The 26,201-nt window shown below is 49.5% G+C and overlaps 1 protein-coding gene across 10 annotated transcripts in view; it reads right to left on the bottom strand.

Moving 5' to 3' along the window:
• Positions 1-26,201, bottom strand: part of NUMA1 (nuclear mitotic apparatus protein 1) — a 61,608-nt gene that overhangs the window by 15,136 nt on the left and 20,271 nt on the right. For 6 of the 10 annotated variants that reach the window (XM_063432850.1, XM_063432894.1, XM_063432876.1 and 3 more), the window contains exons 4-15: positions 26,081-26,125; positions 21,914-21,996; positions 18,636-18,724; positions 16,556-16,636; positions 15,284-15,374; positions 14,879-15,011; positions 14,431-14,585; positions 13,821-13,935; positions 5,794-5,911; positions 4,548-4,688; positions 4,235-4,357; positions 116-3,847 (exon numbers count right to left, since the gene is read on the bottom strand). In XM_063432850.1, coding sequence (XP_063288920.1) covers positions 116-3,847; positions 4,235-4,357; positions 4,548-4,688; positions 5,794-5,911; positions 13,821-13,935; positions 14,431-14,585; positions 14,879-15,011; positions 15,284-15,374; positions 16,556-16,636; positions 18,636-18,724; positions 21,914-21,996; positions 26,081-26,125 — 4,906 coding nt within the window. The remainder of the gene's footprint in view (positions 1-115; positions 3,848-4,234; positions 4,358-4,547; positions 4,689-5,793; positions 5,912-13,820; positions 13,936-14,430; positions 14,586-14,878; positions 15,012-15,283; positions 15,375-16,555; positions 16,637-18,635; positions 18,725-21,913; positions 21,997-26,080; positions 26,126-26,201) is intronic. The other 4 variants (XM_063432921.1, XM_063432911.1, XM_063432902.1 and 1 more) reach the window with 2 other exon arrangements.

The following is a 26,201-nucleotide window of genomic DNA, read 5'->3' as shown; positions in this document are numbered from 1 at the left end:
GATCAGATACAATACGATATTAAAATCACACAAAACTGCCTTTAACTTAGTATGGATTCCTAAGGACCGAAAAGTTCAGAATAAATAAATAAAAACGTATATGTTGGACTGGTACCTGAAGAAGCAGTTTCTGCCTTTCCTCTTGGAACTTCTGCCGGTCGTCCATTACCCTCGTCTTTGCATGGTCGTATTTGCTGGTAACAGCTTCCAGTTTTTTGCTGAGATCTTCTATTTGTTCCTTGCCTTCACCAACTGCCCTCTCTAACTGCTCATGGAGAATTTGGAGCTCTTGGGAGTGCTGCTGTCTGATCGTGGCAAGTTCAGCTTCCAAATTCTTCGCCCCTTGATCTTCGGATAAAGCTTTGTTTTGGACAGTCAGTTGACCATTAGCCTGCTGGAGCTCGGTAATCTGAGCCACATAACTTGCTTTCTCATTCTGCAAAACCTGTAGCACTTGGTCTTGTCTGCTCAAGGTATCCTTCAGCTCCAGCAGCTGCTCAAGCTCTCCCTTGGTTTTTTCAAGTTCTGTCTGCAGACAGTCTGCCTTGTTCTGCTGAATTGCAAACTCCTCCTTGTGCTTCTTATCCATAGCCGTCCGCTCTGCCTTTAGTTCCTGGTTACTGCTCTTCAGGGATTTCAGTTCTTCCAGCATGTTTTGGGAGCTGCTGAGCTGATCTCGGAGATGTGACATTTGCTCTTCTTTCTGGGCACAGGACTGCTTCCAAGACTGAATCTCCTGTTCAAGTGCCTCTTTTATTGTATATTGGGATGAGAGTTTTTTCTGCAGTTCTTCTAAAGACAACCTTTGCTTTTCAGTTTCCACATGGATGTTCTTCACTTCAGTGTTCAGATTCTCAATCACACCTTTCTTCACCTCCAGTTCCTTTGAAGATGCATTCATGTCTGCCTGGAGTGTGGCGATACGGCCCTCAAGTGATGTGTTTTTGTTTTGTTCCCTTACTAACAACTCGTTAAACTCCATGGAGGACTTCTTATTGGTGATGACTTTTGATGTTAAGCTCTTCACCTCTGCTTCCATTGAGGCGATTTCCTCAGTTTTCCTCCCAACTTCAGCGTGATACGTAGCTGCGTTTTCTCTAGCTTCTGTTAGACACTGCTCAGTTTCGTGTGACTTTGAAAGAGCAGAAGAGAGCGCTATGTTTGAGTCATTCAATGCTTTTTGGCTTTGCTCTAATTCTTGTACCTTATGGAATAACTCCTTCTTTAATGCCTCAAAGGAGGACTCTGTGTCTGCTTGCGATGATCGAGCATCCTCCAACTGCTTCATTAACTCACATGTCTTCTGCTGTTCTCGTTGGATTTTTGCTTCCAGGTCCTCAATACCCTCTTGTTGTCGTTCCGACACAGAAATCTTCTCTGAAACCATGGCTTTTGCCTCAGCAGCTTCTTTGTGAGCACGAACGATTGCTTGATCCTGCTCACTGCATTTTTTTGCTAGCTCTGCCATGTTTGCCTGAAGAACTTGCATCTCACCGAGTGTGGCTTGATACTGCTCTTGGAAGGAAGCATTGTCCTTCTCCTTGCTCTTGAGATTATGCTCCAAAAGATGGATTTCTTTATCCTTTTCACAAACTGCTGCTTTTAGACTAGTGATTTCCGCTTCCATTGTTTTAGCATTTTGCACATAGTTTTTAACGTTTTCTTCCAGCATGGAAGATCGTTCCTCAAATGCTTTTAAAGTGGTCAAATCTCCTGTAAGCTTAGCCACCTTTTGTTGCTCTAGATGCAATTGATTTTCCCTCAAAGTTGCATCCTTTGTAAGTCTTTCTAATTCGCTCTCCTTCAGTGTAATAAGGTCCAGAGAACGAGACAATTCATTTTGTAAGGAGCTGAACTCATTTTTGTGTGTATCTAGAGATTTCTGTAACTGAGCTTCCACTTCTATTTTAGAAATCTTCTCAGCAGCTAGGTCTGCCAAAGCTCTCTCCTTTTCCTGCCCAAGTTGTGTGATCACATGGGCTTTCTGAGCTGCTACCTCTTGATACTTGACATTGGACTCCTCCAGTTGATTTTTCAATAACTTCACCTCTTCACAGAGCTTCTGGGCTTCACCTTCACGTTCTTTTATAGCAGCCTGAGCAGTGGACATTTTCGATTGCAAGACTGACATTTTTTCAGATTTCTGCTCTTCTTGCTGTTTTATTTTACATTCAAGCTCTGTTTTCTGAAGCTTTTCTTCAGATAGCTCTTTTGACAGTATTTGAAGTTCTTGTGTTGCTTTACTAAAACGTGCCTCCAGCTGAGATAATTGCTCCTTTTCTGCTTGTTGATGTAGCACAAGTTTTTCCTCCAAAGACTGAACGGCGCTTCTCAATTTCTGCTCCTCAATCTCCTTCTCCTTAATGTTTGACAGCGCTTTGGACAGCTCACATTCAACCTTAGACATCTTCTCCAATAGGACAGACATGGTTTCTTGAGCCTGGGACTCCAATTCCAATGATTTTGCCTTCTCCTTCTCTAATGTGTGACAAACTGCAGAGTGTTCTTGTTTCAATCTTTCAATTTGTTCCTCCATCTGGCAAGAATTTTGAGCAATGCCTTGTTGGGCCTCTTCATACTTTGACTTCCATTTGTCCACTTCCATTGTCAGCTCCTCTTGCTTTGCCTGTTGATGTTTGATGGCAGATGAGGTTTCGGAGAGTTTAACCTGCAGATGTTCATTTCTATGCCGGTATTCTTCTTCTAAGTCCTTCAGTTGAGATTCAAGTCTTTTGCTGGATGCTTTCTCTTCATTAAGCTCCCCAAGTGTCTGATCTCTGCTGTCAGAGAGTTTCTTAAGATCTTCTTGAAGCTTAGAAACCAATTTACCCTCACTTTCTACATAGTTAGCATATCTAGTTTTCTCATCTTCCAATTGCTCCTTTAAGATTTTAATCGCATCTTCCATTGAAAATAAGTTCTCTTTAAGCTGAGCATTTTCTTTAGTTGTGAACTCCATTCCGGACATTTTCTGCTCATAAACTTTAAGCTTACTTTCTTGTTCGATAAGTTGCGACTTTAGAGACTCGACAATTTTTGCATGTGCTTTACCTTGTGTGTCATTCTCAGAGTCTAGGTTCTGGCATTTGGCAATCAAGTCTAAAATCGTTGCATCTAATTCTTGGACTTTTAGAGACAATTCTGCCTTCTCTCGTTTTAGCTTTTCCACTGCTGCTAAACTGGTTTGATGGTTTTCCTCCAAATGATGGAGCCTATTATTTAAGATGCCTAGTTCGTCCTCTTTAGCCAGCTTGTACTCATTGAACGTTGTGAGAGTAGAGTCTCTTTCTTGTACAAATTCTTTGCACTCTTGTTTTAAATGAGCAACATGCTGGGTTTCACATTCAAGTTTTTGAGTAAGGTCTACCATTTTGTCCTCAGATTGTCTCACTACAGTGCTAAGTTGGTCTACTTGGTGGTTGAGGCCTTCAATATTTTGTTTTGAAATCTCCTCCTGCTTCTTGATTGTTTCAACCAGTAGACCGTTCTGTTTTCTCTCCTCTTCTAGCTCATGGTGGAGACCCAGGAGCTCCTTGTCTTTTTGCATTATGGAGGTTGACATCTTTGACATTTCTAGTTTCAATGTGGTGATCTGACACGTTAGCTTTTCCTCCTGAGCTTTGGCCTCTTGATTTTGCCTCTCATTCTGGAATGTAATCTCAGAGAGAGAAGTTTGCAGGTTGGTGACAATATCTTGGAGCTGCATCTTCTCGGACTCAAGTCGGGATCTCTGCATTTCCAGTTCCCCTATTGCTTCAATCTTCTCCTTTTCCAAACGTGTAATCTGACTTTCAAGAGCCGTGCATTTTGAAGTAAGAGCTACGACTTCCTGCTGCAGACTTTCCAACTAAAAATAAATAAATAAAATAGCTGAAACAAAACCAAACATGGATTTTTTTTACTCTGCCACAAAAAAAACACAAACTAAAAACTAGGCAAGCTAATCACCTCCCATAATATCTTAATATTCAGAGCCCAAATCCTATACTAGCAGTGCATGGGTTGTGAATACATTCATTAATATAATATGCAACTAACAAACAATGAAAGGTTACAGGGCAGATTGAATTTGGAGACCATGTGATGGAGTTCTGTAAAGTTGCCCACCCATCCAGGGCTACCGGCAGAATACTCGCGCAAGGAATCTGGTGGGAGGATTTACTGCATCTCTCAGAAACCACGCAACACTATCCACGCTCAGTCTCTTTCAGCAAGAAATGGAGGAATCCAATACCTTCAGGACGTCTCCCAGCCTCTCCCCTTTATCTTGGGATGCGCTCTCCCCCAATTTCTTCAACTGATCCTCAAGAATGGAGACCTTTCCTTGGAGAATTAATTGTTGTTCCTCCAGGCATTTCTAAGGGAAGAGATCCAAAGGTAAAATTCAACCTAACAGCAAAAACATACAAGTTTCCAGATAAAGAATGCAGGTAGAAGGACTATAGCTCCAATTCACCCCCCTCACACAACATCTTCTGCTTACAGCAACGTCAAGATATGCTGGTTCAGCTGATCGATTGGTGGTCCCCTGCAGAACCTACGGTTACCTTTTGGCTGATAGCTGCATTAAGCTCAGTCTCTAACTGACTCTGCCTCTGTTGCCATCCCGCCAGTGACGTATCGTGCTCTTCAGTTGTCTCGTTCAAGGCATCTTGTAACTGTGCCAGGCGGCTGGACAGGTCCCGCACCTGAGCAATAAAAGACATTATGTAGATTTATTACAGGTCTGAGGAACATTAACACACATCTTGTCAGCAGTTATTAAACACATCTGGTATGCATGTACGACTGCTCATAGAGGGAGTGCAGGAGGCAGATAGATCTGGCATGTATGATTGCCCATAGAGGGAGTGCAGGAGGGAGATAGATCTGGCATGTATGACTGCCCATAGAGGGAGTGCAGGAGGGAGATAGATCTGGCATGTATGATTGCCCATAGAGGGAGTGCAGGAGGGAGATAGATCTGGCATGTATGATTGCCCATAGAGGGAGTGCAGGAGGCAGATAGATCTGGCATGTATGATTGCCCATAGAGGGAGTGCAGGAGGGAGATAGATCTGGCATGTATGACTGCCCATAGAGGGAGTGCAGGAGGGAGATAGATCTGGCATGTATGATTGCCCATAGAGGGAGTGCAGGAGGGAGATAGATCTGGCATGTATGACTGCCCATAGAGGGAGTGCAGGAGGGAGATAGATCTGGCATGTATGATTGCCCATAGAGGGAGTGCAGGAGGGAGATAGATCTGGCATGTATGATTGCCCATAGAGGGAGTGCAGGAGGGAGATAGATCTGGCATGTATGATTGCCCATAGAGGGAGTGCAGGAGGGAGATAGATCTGGCATGTATGATTGCCCATAGAGGGAGTGCAGGAGGGAGATAGATCTGGCATGTATGATTGCCCATAGAGGGAGTGCAGGAGGGAGATAGATCTGGCATGTATGACTGCCCATAGAGGGAGTGCAGGAGGGAGATAGATCTGGCATGTATGATTGCCCATAGAGGGAGTGCAGGAGGGAGATAGATCTGGCATGTATGACTGCCCATAGAGGGAGTGAAGGAGGGAGATAGATCTGGGTGTGAAATGCATTTTAAATGAATATTAAAATAGTGTCACTATTATACAAGACTCATAACATCTTTTCACAGAATCGCAGGAAATGCTAAAGTGAATCATTTAGAGAAACACAACAGAACCACTGAAAAAATAAAATGTGATATCACGGCAGGATATGGGATAGATAAAAGCAATGCAGGAGCAGGCATGCCTGGTGACACAATAAGCAGAGTACCTTAAATGCAAGGTCCCCGTTCTCCTCTGCCAGTTGGTCATTCTTGCGTTCCAGCTGGTTTTTATCAGTTTTCAAGTCCTGACACTGTTTGAGGGTGTCACGAAGCCGTATCATCAGACTGCAGAAAATAAGAGGATGGGGAAGAGTAAGGGTCTAAATAAAGGAACTAATGAAATGCTGCCAAGGTGTGCAGCTGCTGAGCAAGCCATCTTATGGAAATTTAAGAGAGCACTATAGTCACCTAAATTACTTTAGCTAAATAAAGCAGTTGTAGTGCTCAATTCACTGTCATTTTGGAGTTAAATCACTTTGTTTCTGTTTATGCAGCCCTAGCCACACCTCCCCTGGCTATGATTGACAGAGCCTGCAAGAGAAAAAAACGTTCAAACAGATGTAATTTACCTTAAATAATTGTATCTCAATCTCTAAATTGAACTTTAATCACATACAGGAGGCTCTTGCAGGGTCTAGCAAGCTATTAACATAGCAGGGGATAAGAAAATCTTAATTAAACAGAACTTGCAATAAAGAAAGCCTAAATAGGGCTCTCTTTACAGGAAGTGTTTATGGAAGGCTGTGCAAGTCACATGCAGGGAGGTGTGACTAGGGTTCATAAACAAAGGGATTTAACTCCTAAATGGCAGAGGATTGAGCAGTGAGGCTGCAGGGGCATGTTCTATACACCAAAACTGCTTAATTAAGCTAAAGCTGTTCAGGTGACTATAGTGTCCCTTTAAGAGAGCACTAGGTGTATCACAAACACAGAAGGTCTGTCAACTCATAGTTGAAATCTGAGAAGACTCCTAGCCCTACACATCTAAGCAGGGACGTTGTAGCTGCGAGGCAAACAAGGCGCCTTAGGCGGCATTTTCCAGGGGGCGGCAAAAAACGCCGCCCCCAAATGCCCAGGGCAAATGCCTTGTTAGCCTGGCGGCTAACTGACATGCTGGGCAGGCGGCGCTGGTGGGCGGCTGGCGAGGGAGCACTCTGCTCAGCTCCCTCGCGCGCCACAGAGTAAGGCTGGGAGGCGGAGCCGGAATATGACGTCATCTTCCAGCTCCCAACCGCACTCCGACGCGCGAGGGAGCTGAGCAGACAGCTCAGGGGAAGTCCTCCCTCGCCAGCCGCCCGCCCACGCCGCCCGCCCATCAGCCACTGGACCACCAGGGAGAAAGAGAACCCCGTTGTGTCTGTCTGACTGTGTGTGTGTGTGTGTGTGTCTGTGTCTCTGACACTGCGTGTGTGCGTCTGTGTCTCTGACACTGCGTGTGTGCGTCTGTGTCTCTGACACTGCGTGTGTGCGTGCGCGTCTCTGACACTGCGTGTGTGCGTGCGCGTCTCTGACACTGCGTGTGTGCGTGCGCGTCTCTGACACTGCGTGTGTGCGTGCGCGTCTCTGACACTGCGTGTGTGCGTGCGCGTCTCTGACACTGCGTGTGTGCGTGCGCGTCTCTGACACTGCGTGTGTGCGTGCGCGTCTCTGACACTGCGTGTGTGCGTGCGCGTCTCTGACACTGCGTGTGTGCGTGCGCGTCTCTGACACTGCGTGTGTGCGTGCGCGTCTCTGACACTGCGTGTGTGCGTGCGCGTCTCTGACACTGCGTGTGTGCGTGCGCGTCTCTGACACTGCGTGTGTGCGTGCGCGTCTCTGACACTGCGTGTGTGCGTGCGCGTCTCTGACACTGCGTGTGTGCGTGCGCGTCTCTGACACTGCGTGTGTGCGTGCGCGTCTCTGACACTGCGTGTGTGCGTGCGCGTCTCTGACACTGCGTGTGTGCGTGCGCGTCTCTGACACTGCGTGTGTGCGTGCGCGTCTCTGACACTGCGTGTGTGCGTGCGCGTCTCTGACACTGCGTGTGTGCGTGCGCGTCTCTGACACTGCGTGTGTGCGTGCGCGTCTCTGACACTGCGTGTGTGCGTGCGCGTCTCTGACACTGCGTGTGTGCGTGCGCGTCTCTGACACTGCGTGTGTGCGTGCGCGTCTCTGACACTGCGTGTGTGCGTGCGCGTCTCTGACACTGCGTGTGTGCGTGCGCGTCTCTGACACTGCGTGTGTGCGTGCGCGTCTCTGACACTGCGTGTGTGCGTGCGCGTCTCTGACACTGCGTGTGTGCGTGCGCGTCTCTGACACTGCGTGTGTGCGTGCGCGTCTCTGACACTGCGTGTGTGCGTGCGCGTCTCTGACACTGCGTGTGTGCGTGCGCGTCTCTGACACTGCGTGTGTGCGTGCGCGTCTCTGACACTGCGTGTGTGCGTGCGCGTCTCTGACACTGCGTGTGTGCGTGCGCGTCTCTGACACTGCGTGTGTGCGTGCGCGTCTCTGACACTGCGTGTGTGCGTGCGCGTCTCTGACACTGCGTGTGTGCGTGCGCGTCTCTGACACTGCGTGTGTGCGTGCGCGTCTCTGACACTGCGTGTGTGCGTGCGCGTCTCTGACACTGCGTGTGTGCGTGCGCGTCTCTGACACTGCGTGTGTGCGTGCGCGTCTCTGACACTGCGTGTGTGCGTGCGCGTCTCTGACACTGCGTGTGTGCGTGCGCGTCTCTGACACTGCGTGTGTGCGTGCGCGTCTCTGACACTGCGTGTGTGCGTGCGCGTCTCTGACACTGCGTGTGTGCGTGCGCGTCTCTGACACTGCGTGTGTGCGTGCGCGTCTCTGACACTGCGTGTGTGCGTGCGCGTCTCTGACACTGCGTGTGTGCGTGCGCGTCTCTGACACTGCGTGTGTGCGTGCGCGTCTCTGACACTGCGTGTGTGCGTGCGCGTCTCTGACACTGCGTGTGTGCGTGCGCGTCTCTGACACTGCGTGTGTGCGTGCGCGTCTCTGACACTGCGTGTGTGCGTGCGCGTCTCTGACACTGCGTGTGTGCGTGCGCGTCTCTGACACTGCGTGTGTGCGTGCGCGTCTCTGACACTGCGTGTGTGCGTGCGCGTCTCTGACACTGCGTGTGTGCGTGCGCGTCTCTGACACTGCGTGTGTGCGTGCGCGTCTCTGACACTGCGTGTGTGCGTGCGCGTCTCTGACACTGCGTGTGTGCGTGCGCGTCTCTGACACTGCGTGTGTGCGTGCGCGTCTCTGACACTGCGTGTGTGCATGTGTGTGTCTCTGACACTGCGTGTGTGCGTGTGTGTCTCTGACACTGCGTGTGTGCGTCTCTGACACTGCGTGTGTGCGTCTGACACTGCGTGTGTGCGTGTGTGACACTGCGTGTGTGCGTGTGTGTGTCTCTGACACTGCGTGTGTGCGTGTGTGTGTCTCTGACACTGCGTGTGTGCGTGTGTGTGTCTCTGACACTGCGTGTGTGCGTGTGTGTGTCTCTGACACTGCGTGTGTGCGTGTGTGTGTCTCTGACACTGCGTGTGTGCGTCTCTGACACTGCGTGTGTGCGTCTCTGACACTGCGTGTGTGCGTGTGTGTGTCTCTGACACTGCGTGTGTGCGTCTCTGACACTGCGTGTGTGCGTGTGTGTGTCTCTGACACTGCGTGTGTGCGTGTGTGTGTCTCTGACACTGCGTGTGTGCGTCTCTGACACTGCGTGTGTGCGTGTGCGTCTCTGACACTGCGTGTGTGCGTGTGTGTCTCTGACTGCGTGTGTGCGTGTGTGTGTCTGACTGCGTGTGTGTGTGTGTCTGACTGCGTGTGTGTGTGTGTCTGACTGCGTGTGTGTGTGTGTGTGTATCTGCTAGTGTGTGTTTGTTAGTGTATGCGTATCTGTCAGTGAATGTGTGTGTGTATTTAGAAGGCAGGGCGGGGGAAGGGTTGGGTGGAGGTGGCGCGGGCGTAAGGGGGGTTTTGTCCTGCCTAGGTGTGCGAGCGAGCGTGTCTGCGAGCGAGCGAGCGTGTCTGCGAGCGAGCGAGCGTGTCTGCGAGCGAGCGAGCCTGCGAGCGAGCGAGCCTGCGAGCGTGTCTGTGTGTCTGCGTGCGAGCGAGCGTGTCTGTGTGTCTGCGTGCGAGCGAGCGTGTCTGTGTGTCTGCGTGCGAGCGAGCGTGTCTGTGTGTCTGCGTGCGAGCGAGCGTGTCTGTGTGTCTGCGTGCGAGCGAGCGTGTCTGTGTGTCTGCGTGCGAGCGAGCGTGTCTGTGTGTCTGCGTGCGAGCGAGCGTGTCTGTGTGTCTGCGTGCGAGCGAGCGTGTCTGTGTGTCTGCGTGCGAGCGAGCGTGTCTGTGTGTCTGCGTGCGAGCGAGCGTGTCTGTGTGTCTGCGTGCGAGCGAGCGTGTCTGTGTGTCTGCGTGCGAGCGAGCGTGTCTGTGTGTCTGCGTGCGAGCGAGCGTGTCTGTGTGTCTGCGTGCGAGCGAGCGTGTCTGTGTGTCTGCGTGCGAGCGAGCGTGTCTGCGAGCGAGTGTGTGTCTGTCAGTGAGTGTGTGTGTCTGTCAGTGAGTGTGTGTGTCTGTCAGTGAGTGTGTGTGTCTGTCAGTGAGTGTGTGTGTCTGTCAGTGAGTGTGTGTGTCAGTGAGTGTGTGTGTCAGTGAGTGTGTGTGTCAGTGAGTGTGTGTGTCAGTGAGTGTGTGTGTCAGTGAGTGTGTGTGTGTCTGTCAGTGAGTGTGTGTGTGTGTCTGTCAGTGAGTGTGTGTGTGTGTGTCTGTCTGTCAGTGTGTGTGTGTGTGTGTCTGTCTGTCAGTGAGTGTGTGTGTGTGTCTGTCTGTCAGTGAGTGTGTGTGTGTGTGTGTCTGTCAGTGAGTGTGTGTGTCAGTGTGTGTGTGTGTGTGTGTGTGTTTAGAAGGCAGGGCGGGGGACGTCTGAGTTTTGTCCTGCCTAGGGCAGCACAAAACCAGGATACACCACTGCATCTAAGAACAGCATGGGAAAAAGATAGAACGTGCAGTTCTTTTGCAATTCGTACCACAATCACAGTCAGCAAAGAAAACAACTAACAATATATCTGCAGTAGGGATCAACCGATATTATCGGCCGATATTCTGTGTTTTCAGCAATATTGGAATCGGCCAATAAATATACCAATATTGCCGATAATGCAGACCAGGGCCACCACCAGGGTCCTGGGGGGCCCAGCACACTCTTACTTACCTTCCCAGCAGCTTCCCTGTGTAAATCTCGGGAGTCCAGCGGCCGTCAGAGCATTGCCACGGGCTACCATGGCAACTCTGTGCGGCACGCAAGTCGCAAGAGTTAGACAGGGGAGCTGCTGGGAAGGTAAGCAAGAGTACGCTGGGAATGCCATATCCCCCCTCCCTGGCCAGGTAAGAAGCAGGGAGGGGGGACAAACAAAAATAAAAAATTAATAAAAGATAAATTTAAAAAAGTAAAAAAAAAAAAAAAAATTACAAATGATTTGTGTAGAAATAGTAAATTTTTTAAAATGGTAAATGTACAAAATATCGGTAAGTTATCGGCTATCTGCTCTATAAAATCAATATCGGTCAATCAGGGGCGGGCTGGGCCGGGGGGCAGGGAGGCAATTGCCCCCCAGGCCGCCCGAAATTATTTTAGGACCGGCCGCGGCGGGCCGGCCCTTTAAATGCTGCAGCCGCCGAGCGCTCTGTAAAGAGCGCTCAGACGGCTGCAGCAGCTTTTCCCTCCCTCCCCTCCCCTGTAGGTGGCCGAGCTGCACTCCGGTCCGCGGTCCCGGCCGGAGTGATGGGAAGGTGCACACTGAGCAAGGGGGGAGTAAGAAGAACACAGGGAGGGGGGGGTAAGAAGAGCACAGGGGGGGTGAGAACACACAGAGGGAGGAGTGAGAAGAACACAGGGAGGGTGGAGGGGGGATGAGAAGAGCACAGGGAGGGTGGGTGAGTGTGAGAAGAGACCGCTAGGGGAGGGTGGGGGAGAGGAGAGAGCTCTAAGGGACAGAAGGGACAGCTCTATAGGACAGGGGGCAAGACAGGGAGCTCTTTAACACTACGCGCACACACACACACACAATGCATCCCTATACATACACAGAAACACACAATGCACCCCTATACATACACAGAAACACACAATGCATCCCTATACATACACAGAAACACACAATGCATCCCTATACATACACAGAAACACACAATGCATCCCTATACATACACAGAAACTGAACATGCTTCCCTTACACACAGAGAAACACACAATGCATCCATTACACACACACACACACAATGCAACCCTTACACAAAGACAATGCATCATTTGCACACATACACAGAAACATACAATGCAAACACTTACACACACATGCAAACACACACACTGTTTTTCTTACATACACACAGAAACACAATGCATCTCTTACACTCAATGCACACACATACAGACACACACCTTGCATCCCTTATGCATACAAACACAGATTCACACAATGCATCCCTCACACACAACCAGAAACACATAATACATCCCTTATACACAAATACACACTGCTTCCACTACATACAAACACACTGCATCACCTGCACAAACTGGTATCCCTATACACTACATACCATAAGCACACATATTAGATAACACATAACACATCCCCTACACACTCCACTCCCTGTGAGCGAGCTCATGGGTGGGTGGAACATATAAGTGGACTTATGAGTGGGCCTTATGGGCATACTCACCGTCAGGCACTGGGGCCCAGACCTTGAGCTGAGTAAGAGGCCCCCCAAAAATGGAGCTGCTTCCAATTCTCCCAGAACGTTGAATTTTGTGACCACAGTTGCAAACAGCCTCCAGAGGTTCTGTTCTACACCAGACCAGTGGAGCCAAACTGCAGCCCATCATCATCCTCATCTAATCTAGTATATTATTAGTGACACTAATCTATTATTTACCTCACATTAAAGGGACACTATAGCTTAATGAAGTGGTTCTGGTGTCTATAGCTGGTCCCTGCAGGCTTTTTAATGTAAACACACACTGTGTGCAGCACTGGCGTTAGTTCATATGGCAGATCATATGGGTGGGGCATTGTGATGTCACATGGGGGGGGCGGCAAATTTATATTTTGTCTAGGGCGGCAAAAATCCTTGCACCGGCTCTGATCCTGGGCAGGTGCACCAGTCTACTGGTGACCCACAGGAGGGGAGTGCACTGATTGCACTGCACTCTCCTCCTGCCCAGACCTGTCTTGACCGCAGTGCAAGTGCCCTCTGCCCCTAATTTACAGTGGCTCACACTCACAACAAGCAGTGCCTGGAGCCCTTTGCAGAGACGGAAACAAAGAGGTTCTGCAGCAGCTGGCCGTCCTGCAAGCATTACATTAAACAGCTGTTCCCCATGCAGCCACAGGTGGCGTTGTGCTGGGAGACTGATTACTCTTCACTTCCTCCCAGCCTACAGAGCAGCGCATGGGGGAGAGAGGAGGAGGCATGATTTAATCTTGAATAAATCCTCTAAGCAAACCTTTATAAATTTGGGGGGGGGGATCAGCTCTGTTTCCACAGTTTATTGGTGTTTACTCTCATCTCTGTATTAATATTGAGGGATGTCTAAGTAGTAACATCAGTGTGTGTCAGCAGGGCCAGCCGTTGGGGTGGGCAAGCTGTGCGGTCACGCAGGGTGCCATGACAACAGAGGCGCCCGGCGGCCAACACAGCTCACAAGTTGGGTACACCAGCATATTTAATTTAAACGATTCGCTGGTGGTCCACTGGTGCGCACCAGCAGTAGGTGCAGTCAGATCATATCCTCTCCCTCGTGGTTCCGGCGCTCAGTTAGTGAATCAGAGCACAGGCTCAGAGATTCTCAGCCTGTGCTCTGACAACATTGAAAGTCAGAGCCGTGAAGGAGCGGGTATGGCAAAGAGCTACTGATTAGCATAACATCAATATCCGTTATAAAACCAGGAAAAGGTGGGCATGGATGGTGAACTGATTTGGTGGCGCAATGGGCCACTTGACTGGTTTTGCCCCCCAGGCCTAAGGCTGCCAGCCCTCCCCTGCGGTCAATTGCCAGAGACCCTGGTAAAAGACAAGTCTTGTAGGTTGGTCAGCTTTCCATACCCCTGGTACTAACAAAAAACAAAACTTTTTTTAAAAAGCGAGAAACCATTTTCCCAGGTAACTGCTCACATTTTCAAGGTGCCACTCAAGACCCTTCATCAGTTACCTTTCATTTTTCTCCCGCAGTTCTTCCAGCTCTCGAGGTTCATGAGGCTCTGTCTGTTTCTCACTCAGCACCAAGAGACGGTCAATGCGCTGCTGCATTAGAAATAGCTGGGCCTCTAATAATGGGATAAAACCAGCATGTTGTGAGATGCAACTGCATAAATGGATATATATGCCAGTCACCTCGCCAGCACTACTGACAATCCGAGGTGGGGAGAACGAAGGACAAATGGAGGACCAGGAGATTACATTTAAAAAGTGGGTAAGACAGATGGGGAAAGGAAAAGGGAAAATAGAACTGAGAACGGACAAATAGATGGAAGTTGAATGGGGAAGGGAATGTGCAAAAGAAAAAATTCGTAGGAGATAGAATGAAGAGAGAATTAAGGATTTGGCAGAATGAGAATGGGGAAAAGAATAAGAGGAGGAATAGGAGATGCTAGGCGAAAGAGGAAGAAATTACATGGGCTATAAAACCACCACCAGCCTCATATCTGTCACACAGCGAGCAGAATAAAATCATCCACCCTCAGTGCACTGCTCATTATATTTAATCACCAGGAGAAAGGGAGAATGCGTAACACTTGTTGGACTCCCATCCCTGCACGCACCTTTCTCTGCCAGGCGTTTCTTGTTCTCCGACAGCTCCAGCTCCAACTCATCCCTGAACTCCTGCTCCTCAGTCAGCTGCTTCTTCAAACGTCTCATCTGGAATTGAGGCATGTGCAGAACCTCAATCATTGGGGAGGATGGCGAGTCCGTTAAACTGCAAAATATACAAAGTGACACAGGTACAAAAGAAAATTCTACAAGTTTCCAATAGACTCATGTAGCTCACCTTGAGCCAGCAATACATTTCTGGCCACTACAGTCCTTTTTAAAGCTCCAACAAGTAATTCAGGAGAGAGAAAAAAAAAAAAAGCAAAAAACCCAAGATCAAGTAAGCCCTCAACAAAGGCCACCAATGGAGTATGTTTGAAGAACTGAACGCGAATCACATACATAAGTATGCCACTACATAGACTCTAGACATACATTGTCTGATTTTGGCCATTGTACCTTTTCATGGCAGAGGAAGATGCCACACGATGCAACTCGAGAAAGCGCACCTCGGTTTTCCTTTTTATAAGCACGTTGGGAGACACTGAATCATCCGAGCTGGAGGCGCCATCACTGGAGGACGGAAACCGTGCTGCCCAAACAGAATAGAACATAAGAACAAGTTATTGCCGGACTTTTCATACTGCCCACCCCAGAAATTATTGCTTTTGCAGTGTGGTCTCTTACCCCCAAGGGAGGGCACCCTTTGGCACTCCAGAATTTGTGGACTACATCACCCCTGAAGATTTGCCAACATTATGGATGCAAGAGCATTAAGTTTTAGTAAACAACACCTGGAGTGTCAAAGGCTGTCCGAGCATTATTGGATTCAGCGATGTAGTGCCACCTCCACCCCCAACGTACCTTTCTTCTGCAGGAAGTGCAAGAGCTTGTCATTTAGAGACAGATCATCTTCATTTTCCAGAACGAACCTCAGGATGGAAGCAAGCTCAGTCTGCCAGGAAAGTAACCAGGATCACAAAGATCAGGGATGGCCAATATTGTTACTACCATAAAAAAGGTGTTTTTTTCTTTTTTAAATGTTGGCTGAGCACAAAAAGATTGTAGCTCACAAGTGCCATGAATCACAGATCTTTATACAGAACTTTAATTTATAATTTTTCAGTCATGTGGTACTAAACCCTCCTAAAACTATTCCCAGATGTCGTGGTTCTTCCTTCCTCAGACTTATCCTGCACTGGAATCACCACCGCCCAGACAGTAACCTGGCACCCAGACAGTAACCTGGCACCCAGACAGTAACCTGGCACCCAGACAGTAACCTGGCACCCAGACAGTAACCTGGCACCCAGACAGTAACCTGGCACCCAGACAGTAACCTGGCACCCAGACAGTAACCTGGCACCCAGACAGTAACCTGGCACCCAGACAGTAACCTGGCACCCAGACAGTAACCTGGCACCCAGACAGTAACCTGGCACCCAGACACCCGCCGCCCAGACAGTAACCTGGCACCCAAACACCCGCCGCCCAGACAATAACCTGGCACCCAAACACCCACCGCCCGGACCCTAACCTGGCACCCAAACACCCACCGCCCGGACCCTAACCTGGCACCCAAACACCCACCGCCCAGACAGTAACCTGACACCCAAGCACCCACCGCCCAGACAGTAACCTGGCACCCAAGCACCCACCGCCCAGACTCTAACCTGGCACCCAAACACCCACCGCCCGGACAGTAACCTGGCACCCAAACACCCACCACCCGGACCCTAACCTGGCACCCAAACACCCACCACCCGGACCCTAACCTGGCACCCAAACACCCACCACCCGGACCCTAACCTGGCACCCAAACACCCACCACCCGGACCCTAACCTGGCACCCAAACACCCACCGCCCAGACACTAATCTGGCACCAAAACCCCCGCTGCCCAGACACTAATCTGGCACCAAAACACCCACTGCCCAGACACTAACCTGGTATCCAAACACCCACTGCCCTAACACTAACAACTTCCCAACGACAAGTCCTGCAATGGGTAACAACCTCCCCCTACAGCCCAAAGGTTAACATGGCACTGAGTAATGACCCCTCACCATTCACCAAACACTAACCAGGCCCAAACAACTCTTTGCAAAAGCCCATCAAGCAATGGAGATTGGATTACCTGAGTCTTGAGATCAAAATCCTCACATTCTTTGGGATTCTTGGTTTTCATGTTTGAATAATAGAAAAGGAGAACAATAACCTTCCAAATAAAAGACAAAAATAACATTTTCATGAAATACGATACACATTAAATATAAAGGGGCCATAATCACTACAGATTCTTCATGTCATCGTCCCCCCTCACTTTGTTACCTTCATACTGAACCCCTTTGGCTTATTTGTTAGTCTTTTTTCCGTTTTAATGAGGTATTGGGCTAGCAAGCAACAATTAAACAATCAAGTGGAAAGACAAACGTGTTTAACATCAATTAAAACTTAATACAACGCAAAAAAAAAAAAAAAAAAAAAAAAAAAAGGGGGGAAGCGCGAAAATATTTAACAACCACATCTTTACGGAGGAGTGTGGTGGGCGACACCGCTACCCCGGATCCCATGCCCGAGGGGCGACACCGCTACCCCGGATCCCATGCCCGAGGGGCGACACCGCTACCCCGGATCCCATGCCCGAGGGGCGACACCGCTACCCCGGATCCCATGCCCGAGGGGCGACACCGCTACCCCGGATCCCATGCCCGAGGGGCGACACCGCTACCCCGGATCCCATGCCCGAGGGGCGACACCGCTACCCCGGATCCATGCCCGAGGGGCGACACCGCTACCCCGGATCCATGCCCGAGGGGCGACACCGCTACCCCGGATCCATGCCCGAGGGGCGACACCGCTACCCGGATCCATGTCCGAGGGGCGACACCGCTACCCGGATCCATGTCCGAGGGGCGACACCGCTACCCCGGATCCATGCCCGAGGGGCGACACCGCTACCCCGGATCCATGCCCGAGGGGCGACACCGCTACCCCGGATCCATGCCCGAGGGGCGACACCGCTACCCCGGATCCATGCCCGAGGGGCGACACCGCTACCCCGGATCCATGCCCGAGGGGCGACACCGCTACCCCGGATCCATGCCCGAGGGGCGACACCGCTACCCCGGATCCATGCCCGAGGGGCGACACCGCTACCCCGGATCCATGCCCGAGGGGCGACACCGCTACCCCGGATCCATGCCCGAGGGGCGACACCGCTACCCCGGATCCATGCCCAAGGGGCGACACCGCTACCCCGGATCCATGCCCAAGGGGCGACACCGCTACCCCGGATCCATGCCCGAGGGGCGACACCGCTACCCCGGATCCATGCCCGAGGGGCGACACCGCTACCCCGGATCCATGCCCGAGGGGCGACACCGCTACCCGGATCCATGTCCGAGGGGCGACACCGCTACCCGGATCCATGTCCGAGGGGCGACACCGCTACCCGGATCCATGTCCGAGGGGCGACACCGCTACCCGGATCCATGTCCGAGGGGTGACACCGTTACCCGGATCCATGTCCGAGGGGTACCATGAGTAGGACCTGCCAAGAACGGGGTACATTAACGTTGTGGCAGGCTTATGAAATATATGGAGCATATAATGTAACTAAACCCCTATTATTTTCTGCCTAGGTGAGGCGTTTTTAAATAAAACGTATTAATTTGAGAGATTTGAAATCATGGTTTAGTGAACAAGCGAGTGCACGGGATTGTGTATATACTGGTCTCAGCGGCACCCTATAATGTATGCATGTTCAGGTGAGTGCAGCCCTCTTGGTTTCTTTTATATATTTGGGAGTCCAAGCCAACTCCTTGGTTTTGCACCCCTCCTTGTCACAGATGTCTCATTCCAGGACCCTATGTAGCCTTGACTTGCAGAGAGTCCCAGTAAGGAAGTATTTCCCAAGTGGGTTAATCTTATAAGAGCAAGCATTAGGCTGTTAGAGTAGGACCTGCCAAGAATGTGGTACATTGATGTTGTGGCAGGCCTATGCAATGTATGACCATATACTGTAACTAAACCCCCATTATTTTTTTTGCCTAGGTGAGGTGTTTTTAAATAAACTATTAGAATCTGTGAGATTCGAAATCATTGTTTAAGTGAATAAGCGAGTGCGCTGGGTTGTTTATTTTGTATGAGGAGTACCATGAGTGACACCGTATACAGAGAATGTTTATTTACGAGGCCACTTAACGTGCCTATACCTTGGATAGCTCCACTTCCACGTTCTCTCCTTGCAGAATCTTCTGCCACTGCACCAGATTCTCAGCAGACGAGCCATACCGGCAGTATCCTGCAGGGGGAATGAGAGCAACACTGACACATAAGTACTACTCCAACAGCATGCAGTGACCAACACATGGATACTATACCCAGGTTACAGGCATGTACTGCATACCATATAGGAAAGTAAAAAAGTCCCTGTAAGGACAAAGTCCAGAAGTGTGGAACTAAAGTCCAGTGGAGGTCTCTGAAGCCAGGGAGTTGTGATTCTTGCACTCTTTAAATATTCATATATAGGATAAAGCGATAAGAGGTGAGAAGAGATAATGGTGCATTAAGTTCTTCGAAGTGCCAATATAAATAAAGTTATAAAATTCCTACTCACACTCAGTTGAGCTTAAGCCAGCTCTGGTTTGTATAGCATACAGCAGTATGATCCCTGCTTATGGGATATGTGGTGAGTGTCCTCTTGTATATAGTAGTATCAAGGACCCAGGCAAGGAGTGATAAAAAATAATGGTGTAGTATGTTCCACAGTGTGGAGAAAAAATAAATAAAAAATTTATCACATTTAAAATTGAAATCCTATATGGTGAAGCGCATTTGGATGTATTTTACGGCTTCTTTAAATTATTATTAAATAGATTTTGGTCTTTCTACTTCACTTGTACCATCATCTTTTATTTATTTTTTAAGAATGACCTGGAACCAACTACTTTTTTTCCATACTCCAAAGAATCCCAGGTGTGGATCATACCACCTATGCTGTTGTCATTGAGCAGTCAGCCTGCTCTACATATTGTGAGTATATTTTATAGATTATTAATATTTTATTGAGAGCACTATTGCTGTTTTTATTGTCTTCCTTCAGGGCTCCTAACAATACCATCTTTAAGAACACTAGTCATATCCCATAGGCGGGGATTGTACTGCTGTATGCTTATCACACTAGAGCTGGCTTAAGCTCTACTAAATGTGAGTGTTACTACCAAATTATTTTATTGTTTTTTTCTTTCCACTGTGGAACATACTGCACCATTAATGTTTAATTTTTTTAAATCACCCCTTGCCTGGGTCCTTGATACTACTATATACAAGAGGACACTCACCACATATCCCATAAGCAGGGATCATACCGCTGTATGCTATACAAACCAGAGCTGGCTGAATAGGAGTAGGAATTGTATCACTATTTATATTGGCACTTTGAAGAGCATACTGCACCATTATATATAAAAAGTGCAAGAATCACAACTCCCTGGCTTTGGAGACCTCCACTGGACTTCAGTTCCACACTTCTGGACTTTGTCCTTCCAGGGACTTATCCAAGCTAGGACTTTTTTTACTTTCCTATATTGTGGCGCAGCCCCATCTTTTGTTGTTCGTTATCGCTTATTATTTTCAAGGGCATCTGAGGGAGTCCTTGTTTGGGATTGCTGCCCTTTTCTCTTAGGATTTATTAGCGCTGACTCTTGTTTTTCTATATACTGCATTCTGTATAAAGGAAGTGAAATAACTGTCTTTGGTAGGGTAAGGAATGGTATGTTAGGAGCAGAAATGAATACAAGCATTAGAAAAAGGGTCCAGGCACTCCAATGTCTTCAGGCACTTTTATTAAAACATGTGCAACACTGACAAAGACTCCATTGGAAGTCGCCATGTTGCAGTTTCCCACCTGTTCTAATAAAAGGTGCCTGGACCCTTTTTCTAATACTGGTATTTATTATCTTCTGGGCTTGTGCTGGCCCATGGTTCAGCTACGCACCCTATCTTAAGTGAATTGAGTGCGGTTCCTTTTTTAATTATTATTATTATTGCCATTTATATAGCGCCAACAGATTCCGTAGCGCTTTACAATATTTTGAGAGGGGGGGATGTAACAATAAATAAGACAATTACAAGAAAACTTACAGGAATAATAGGTTGAAGAGGACCCTGCTCAAATGAGCTTACAGTCTATAGGAGGTGGGGTATTAGAAACATTAGGATAGGAAATATCAAGTAGGAGTGAAGCAGAGCTGGAGGAGAGAGCAAAGCACTATCCCATAGGAGAGCAAGAGACAGGTATGTAAGGGAGAGATTACTCTGGGAGGCCATACGCTTTCCTGAAGAGATAGGATTTAAGGCCCTTCTTAAATGATTGAAGACTAGGGGAGAGTCTGATGGCAGTAGGCAAGTTATTCCATAGGAGAGGAGCCGCCCGTGAGAGGTCCTGCAAGCGTGAGTTGGCCGTACGGGTGCGAGCAGCGGTCAGGAGGTGGTCGCGGGCAGAGCGGAGGGTACGAGGAGGGGCATACCTCTGGATCAGTGAAGAGATATAAGAGGGGCTGGAATTGTTCAGTGCTTTAAATGTATGGGTTAGCACTTTGAATTGACTCCTATAGGATACAGGGAGCCAACGTAAGGACTGGCAGAGGGGCGAGGTGTGAGAGGACCGACTGGATAGGAAAATCAGTCTGCAGCATTCATTACAGACTGTAGCGGGGCAGTACGGCTTTTGGGGAGACCAATCAGGAGAGGGTTACAGTAATTCATGCGGGAAATTACTAGAGCATGGACAAGCTCCTTGGTAGCATCTTGCGTAAGAAAGGGGCGGATGCGGGCTATGTTTTTGAGTTGGAACCTACAGGACTTGGCAACAAACTGGATGTGAGACTCAAAGGTGAGACCAGAGTCAAGTATGACGCCAAGACAGCGCGCTTGTAGGGATGGACTCATGTGGATATCACTGACTTGTAGGGAGAGTGAGAGAGGAGGATCAGTATTAGGAGGAGGAAAGACAAGGAGTTCAGTTTTAGAGAGGTTAAGTTTGAGAAAGCGTGACGACATCCAGTCAGAGATGGAAGAGAGGCAAGCAGTGACACGTTAGGGCAGATATTAGGGCAGAAATGGTGACATTCCACTCCAATAACCTAAATAATGGTTAAGAGGATTGGTCGTCTTCCTGGTTCATGAGGCAATACAGTTTTGATTGGGTTAAGTGTGTGCGGTTCTTGCTGTGAATTTGGGGGGAGAACTCTGTCCATTCCTTTTACATCCCCACATTAGTGGGGTAAATCTGCCTTACTAGTGTCCATTTCGAATGCAACTTCTGGTGAGTTTATGTGACTTACCTGTGAAGGCACTTTAAATAAAGCCTACACCCCACCTCCACCCCAAGCTTGAAACGCTGACATTCCACTCCAATAAAGTCTGCCATTTTGGATGTGTCCTGTGTGTGCACAGAAATTAGGTAGGGTGCTCCCCTGAATGATCTTACTTTGTAAAAAGCTGCGCAAGTATTTCAGTCTGTCTTCCAGGGATTGTTGAAGGATCGGTGTTAATTCATTTGTGTTCCCGTTACTAGAAGACAGAACAAGACTGATCATTCAGCTTTGAGAATCAATGTAATAACAGGTTACAAACCCTCTAGCACAGCTACCCCGCACCCACAAACCCCGTGCCCGCAAACCTTGCAAATGCACATAGGGTAAGGGATCTCCATTACACCATTTACAGTAGGGAAGTTAAATTGTAGCCTAAGTCTCTTGCCAGGTAGAGAATGAAAATGTAACCCAACAGACTGCAAACACAGTAAGTTGCTCTGAAAACAAACTGTAAAAGCTAGAATCAAGGATTTTTTTTTATAAATTCTTTATTTTTGTTGTGCAAGCAATATACATGTACGCCCACATTGCCACAATAGCTAGTGCAGGCGAGGTAAGGACATAGATAAACAGCTGGATGGCATTTCAACTTTGCACATTTTAACATGATAAATACATGAACGTAGTAACAGGCTGTGGCTGATAGGGCATGTCATCCGAGTGGCAATTCGGGTTCACAGCACTGTGTATAGCCCTACTGGTTGCCAAAAATAAGGCACATGTTTATACCCTTATTAAAGGAAGGTGAGTAGACAGTTGTTGTCCCGATATGTGGGCTGGGAGAGGAAAGTTAACCGAGGTGAGACTAGGAGGTATGTGACAAGAGAGTGGTTTTATTGGCTGACTATGTGGCACGGGCGTTTACTGAATTTAGAGCAGTATAAGATTAATCCGGTAAGTTGAGATAGGCGCCCCACGGCTTCCAGACGTGAGACCAGGGCCCGGGTGACCTCAGGACTCTTGTTGCTGGCTGGGAGTGGTTGTTGGGTCATGTGCTGGTAAGCTTTTAGGTGGCCCGCCCTTTAAACGAAGTAACTTTAAATTTGTGGCTTGACAAATGTGGGGAAGTTCCGGTGGCCCTGTAAGCGGGAAATAACTATATACAATGTGGGCCCTGAGGAGTGCAGGTGGCCAAGTCGCCCCCAGGGTGCCCCTAGGTGTCATCTGGGGTCCCTCGAGGCACAAACGGGGCTGTGTTTGCCGAGGCACAAACGGGGCTGTGTTTGCCGAGGCACAAACGGGGCTGTGTTTGCCGAGGCACAAACGGGGCTGTGTTTGCCGAGGCACAAACGGGGCTGTGTTTGCCGAGGCACAAACGGGGCTGTGTTTGCCGAGGCACAAACGGGGCTGTGTTTGCCGAGGCACAAACGGGGCTGTGTTTGCCGAGGCACAAACGGGGCTGTGTTTGCCGAGGCACAAACGGGGCTGTGTTTGCCGAGGCACAAACGGGGCTGTGTTTGCCGAGGCACAAACGGGGCTGTGTTTGCCGAGGCACAAACGGGGCTGTGTTTGCCGAGGCACAAACGGGGCTGTGTTTGCCGAGGCACAAACGGGGCTGTGTTTGCCGAGGCACAAACGGGGCTGTGTTTGCCGAGGCACAAACGGGGCTGTGTTTGCCGAGGCACAAACGGGGCTGTGTTTGCCGAGGCACAAACGGGGCTGTGTTTGCCGAGGCACAAACGGGGCTGTGTTTGCCGAGGCACAAACGGGGCTGTGTTTGCCGAGGCACAAACGGGGCTGTGTTTGCCGAGGCACAAACGGGGCTGTGTTTGCCGAGGCACAAACGGGGCTGTGTTTGCCGAGGCACAAACGGGGCTGTGTTTGCCGAGGCACAAACGGGGCTGTGTTTGCCGAGGCACAAACGGGGCTGTGTTTGCCGAGGCACAAACGGGGCTGTGTTTGCCGAGGCACAAACGGGGCTGTGTTTGCCGAGGCACAAACGGGGCTGTGTTTGCCGAGGCACAAACGGGGCTGTGTTTGCCGAGGCACAAACGGGGCTGTGTTTGCCGAGGCACAAACGGGGCTGTGTTTGCCGAGGCACAAACGGGGCTGTGTTTGCCGAGGCACAAACGGGGCTGTGTTTGCCGAGGCACAAACGGGGCTGTGTTTGCCGAGGCACAAACGGGGCTGTGTTTGCCGAGGCACAAACGGGGCTGTGTTTGCCGAGGCACAAACGGGGCTGTGTTTGCCGAGGCACAAACGGGGCTGTGTTTGCCGAGGCACAAACGGGGCTGTGTTTGCCGAGGCACAAACGGGGCTGTGTTTGCCGAGGCACAAACGGGGCTGTGTTTGCCGAGGCACAAACGGGGCTGTGTTTGCCGAGGCACAAACGGGGCTGTGTTTGCCGAGGCACAAACGGGGCTGTGTTTGCCGAGGCACAAACGGGGCTGTGTTTGCCGAGGCACAAACGGGGCTGTGTTTGCCGAGGCACAAACGGGGCTGTGTTTGCCGAGGCACAAACGGGGCTGTGTTTGCCGAGGCACAAACGGGGCTGTGTTTGCCGAGGCACAAACGGGGCTGTGTTTGCCGAGGCACAAACGGGGCTGTGTTTGCCGAGGCACAAACGGGGCTGTGTTTGCCGAGGCACAAACGGGGCTGTGTTTGCCGAGGCACAAACGGGGCTGTGTTTGCCGAGGCACAAACGGGGCTGTGTTTGCCAGGTCCCAGGCGTGCGTTCCGGCGGTATTTGGTCCCCTGCGGTTGAGGGAGTCTCTTGGAAGGCCCAGAGTCTCCAGGATACTCTCTGCTCCGGCGAGGTCCTGGATAGGGTAGGAGGTGTCATCTTTCTGGATTACCAGTGTGCGGTTCTTCCAGCGGTAGGAGATGTTATTTGCTCGTAATGCCTCCGTGAGTGGCTGCAACGTTTTCCTCCAGGCGAGGGTGCTCACTGATAGATCAGCGTAAAATGTGAATGAGGAGCCTTCAAAGCTGTATGGAGATTTCCCTCTGAGTGTGCTCAACACCGCTGCTTTGTCTTGCCTGCTTCGGAACTTTACAATCAGGTCCCGTGGTGCTGTGGCGGGTGCCTTGATTGGCCGCGGGATCCTGAACAGACCTTCGGTTATGATCGACTTAGCTTGTTTTGGGGTGAGTAGCACACCGAGTAATCTCCTCAGAAAGTGTGGCAGCTCCTCTTCAGGGATTGTCTCCGTTACCCCTCTGATCTTGAGGTTCTTGCTACGTCTAGAATCTTCGAGGGTTGCATACCTCCGCTCCATGGCGGTATGTTGCTGCTGGAGCACGTTTATTTCTTGCTGCAGGTGGGTAAGTTGTGCCTTGTTGCTGCGGGAGTTCTCTTCCAGAACGCCAGTTCGTGTTGTCAGGCCTTGTAGGTCCTTGTGGAACGTGGCCATGTCCGCGTGGATATCCCTCCGAAGGCCCGCCAGCATCTCCCGCATGCCGGCTTTTGTCACCGGTGCAGAGTCCGGGTTGGGGACTGCGGGTGTTTCTCGTGAGGCTGATAAGTTATGGATTTCTGGCTCTAGGGCTTGATCATCTGAAAAATCAGAACTCTCTCCTAGATAAGAGGCCATTTTTGGGAGTAGGCCGCCATGTGCTTGCCGCCACATGTCGCTGATGTTCATCCCCATTTTCGGCTTGTCAGCTTTCTGCTTCTTCGTTTTCCTGCCCATAGTACCGGGGGCTGTTGCTGTATCCAGCTTGGGGTGACTTAAGTTGGGGTGCAGTGTGTATATATCGCTTGTAATTGCCTTCAGCTCTCCGAATCAAGGATTATTTTAATAAAACAGGCAGGTTTTTATTACCAGTACTCTTCCTTGTGCTGGGGTTCTGTCCCGACTAGTACATAAAAAAAACCTGCATTAAGAATGCATGTATACCAATAGTCTTTGAAGGGACCCCTTACACATGGAGCCAGTTCATCTACAGAACACCAACCTTGGCTTTATTAAATTAACTGCTCTATAGAGATTGCAGAGCTGGACTTAGCTGGAGTTAGAACATCCACGAACACACAAACCAATGTGTTTCTATATAGATCAATAAATATATTTAGTAACAAGGATCCATGTGTGTGTTACACGCACAGGTAGTGTATGATAATCTGACTGCCAATTACGGAGGGTTTGTGCTGGCAAAGTGCCATACTGCCTGAAGGCTGATCACAGCACTTTCACCCTGACTGTAGATCAGAGGTCAGATCATGTGATAAACTTACCTCTGATGTACAGGCAACCTGAAGTCTTAATTATTATAAACAAGTCACATGTCAAATCTTAAAAAATACCATTCAGAATGTAGATGAAGTTGAGGATTTTTACCTCTTTCTAAGGTTTCTGTATTTCCCTGGTAAATCTAGCGGTCTGCTACAGACACACAGTGTTATTCCCTAGAATTAATGGCAATTTCATCATATTAAGGGAAGCCTTACAGAATATAAGA

This window comes from Pelobates fuscus, chromosome 1, assembly GCF_036172605.1.
Source record: "Pelobates fuscus isolate aPelFus1 chromosome 1, aPelFus1.pri, whole genome shotgun sequence".
NCBI lineage: Eukaryota > Metazoa > Chordata > Amphibia > Anura > Pelobatidae > Pelobates > Pelobates fuscus.
The sequence above is the reverse complement of the archived record's forward strand: the minus strand, read 5'-3'. Positions and strand labels throughout refer to the sequence as shown.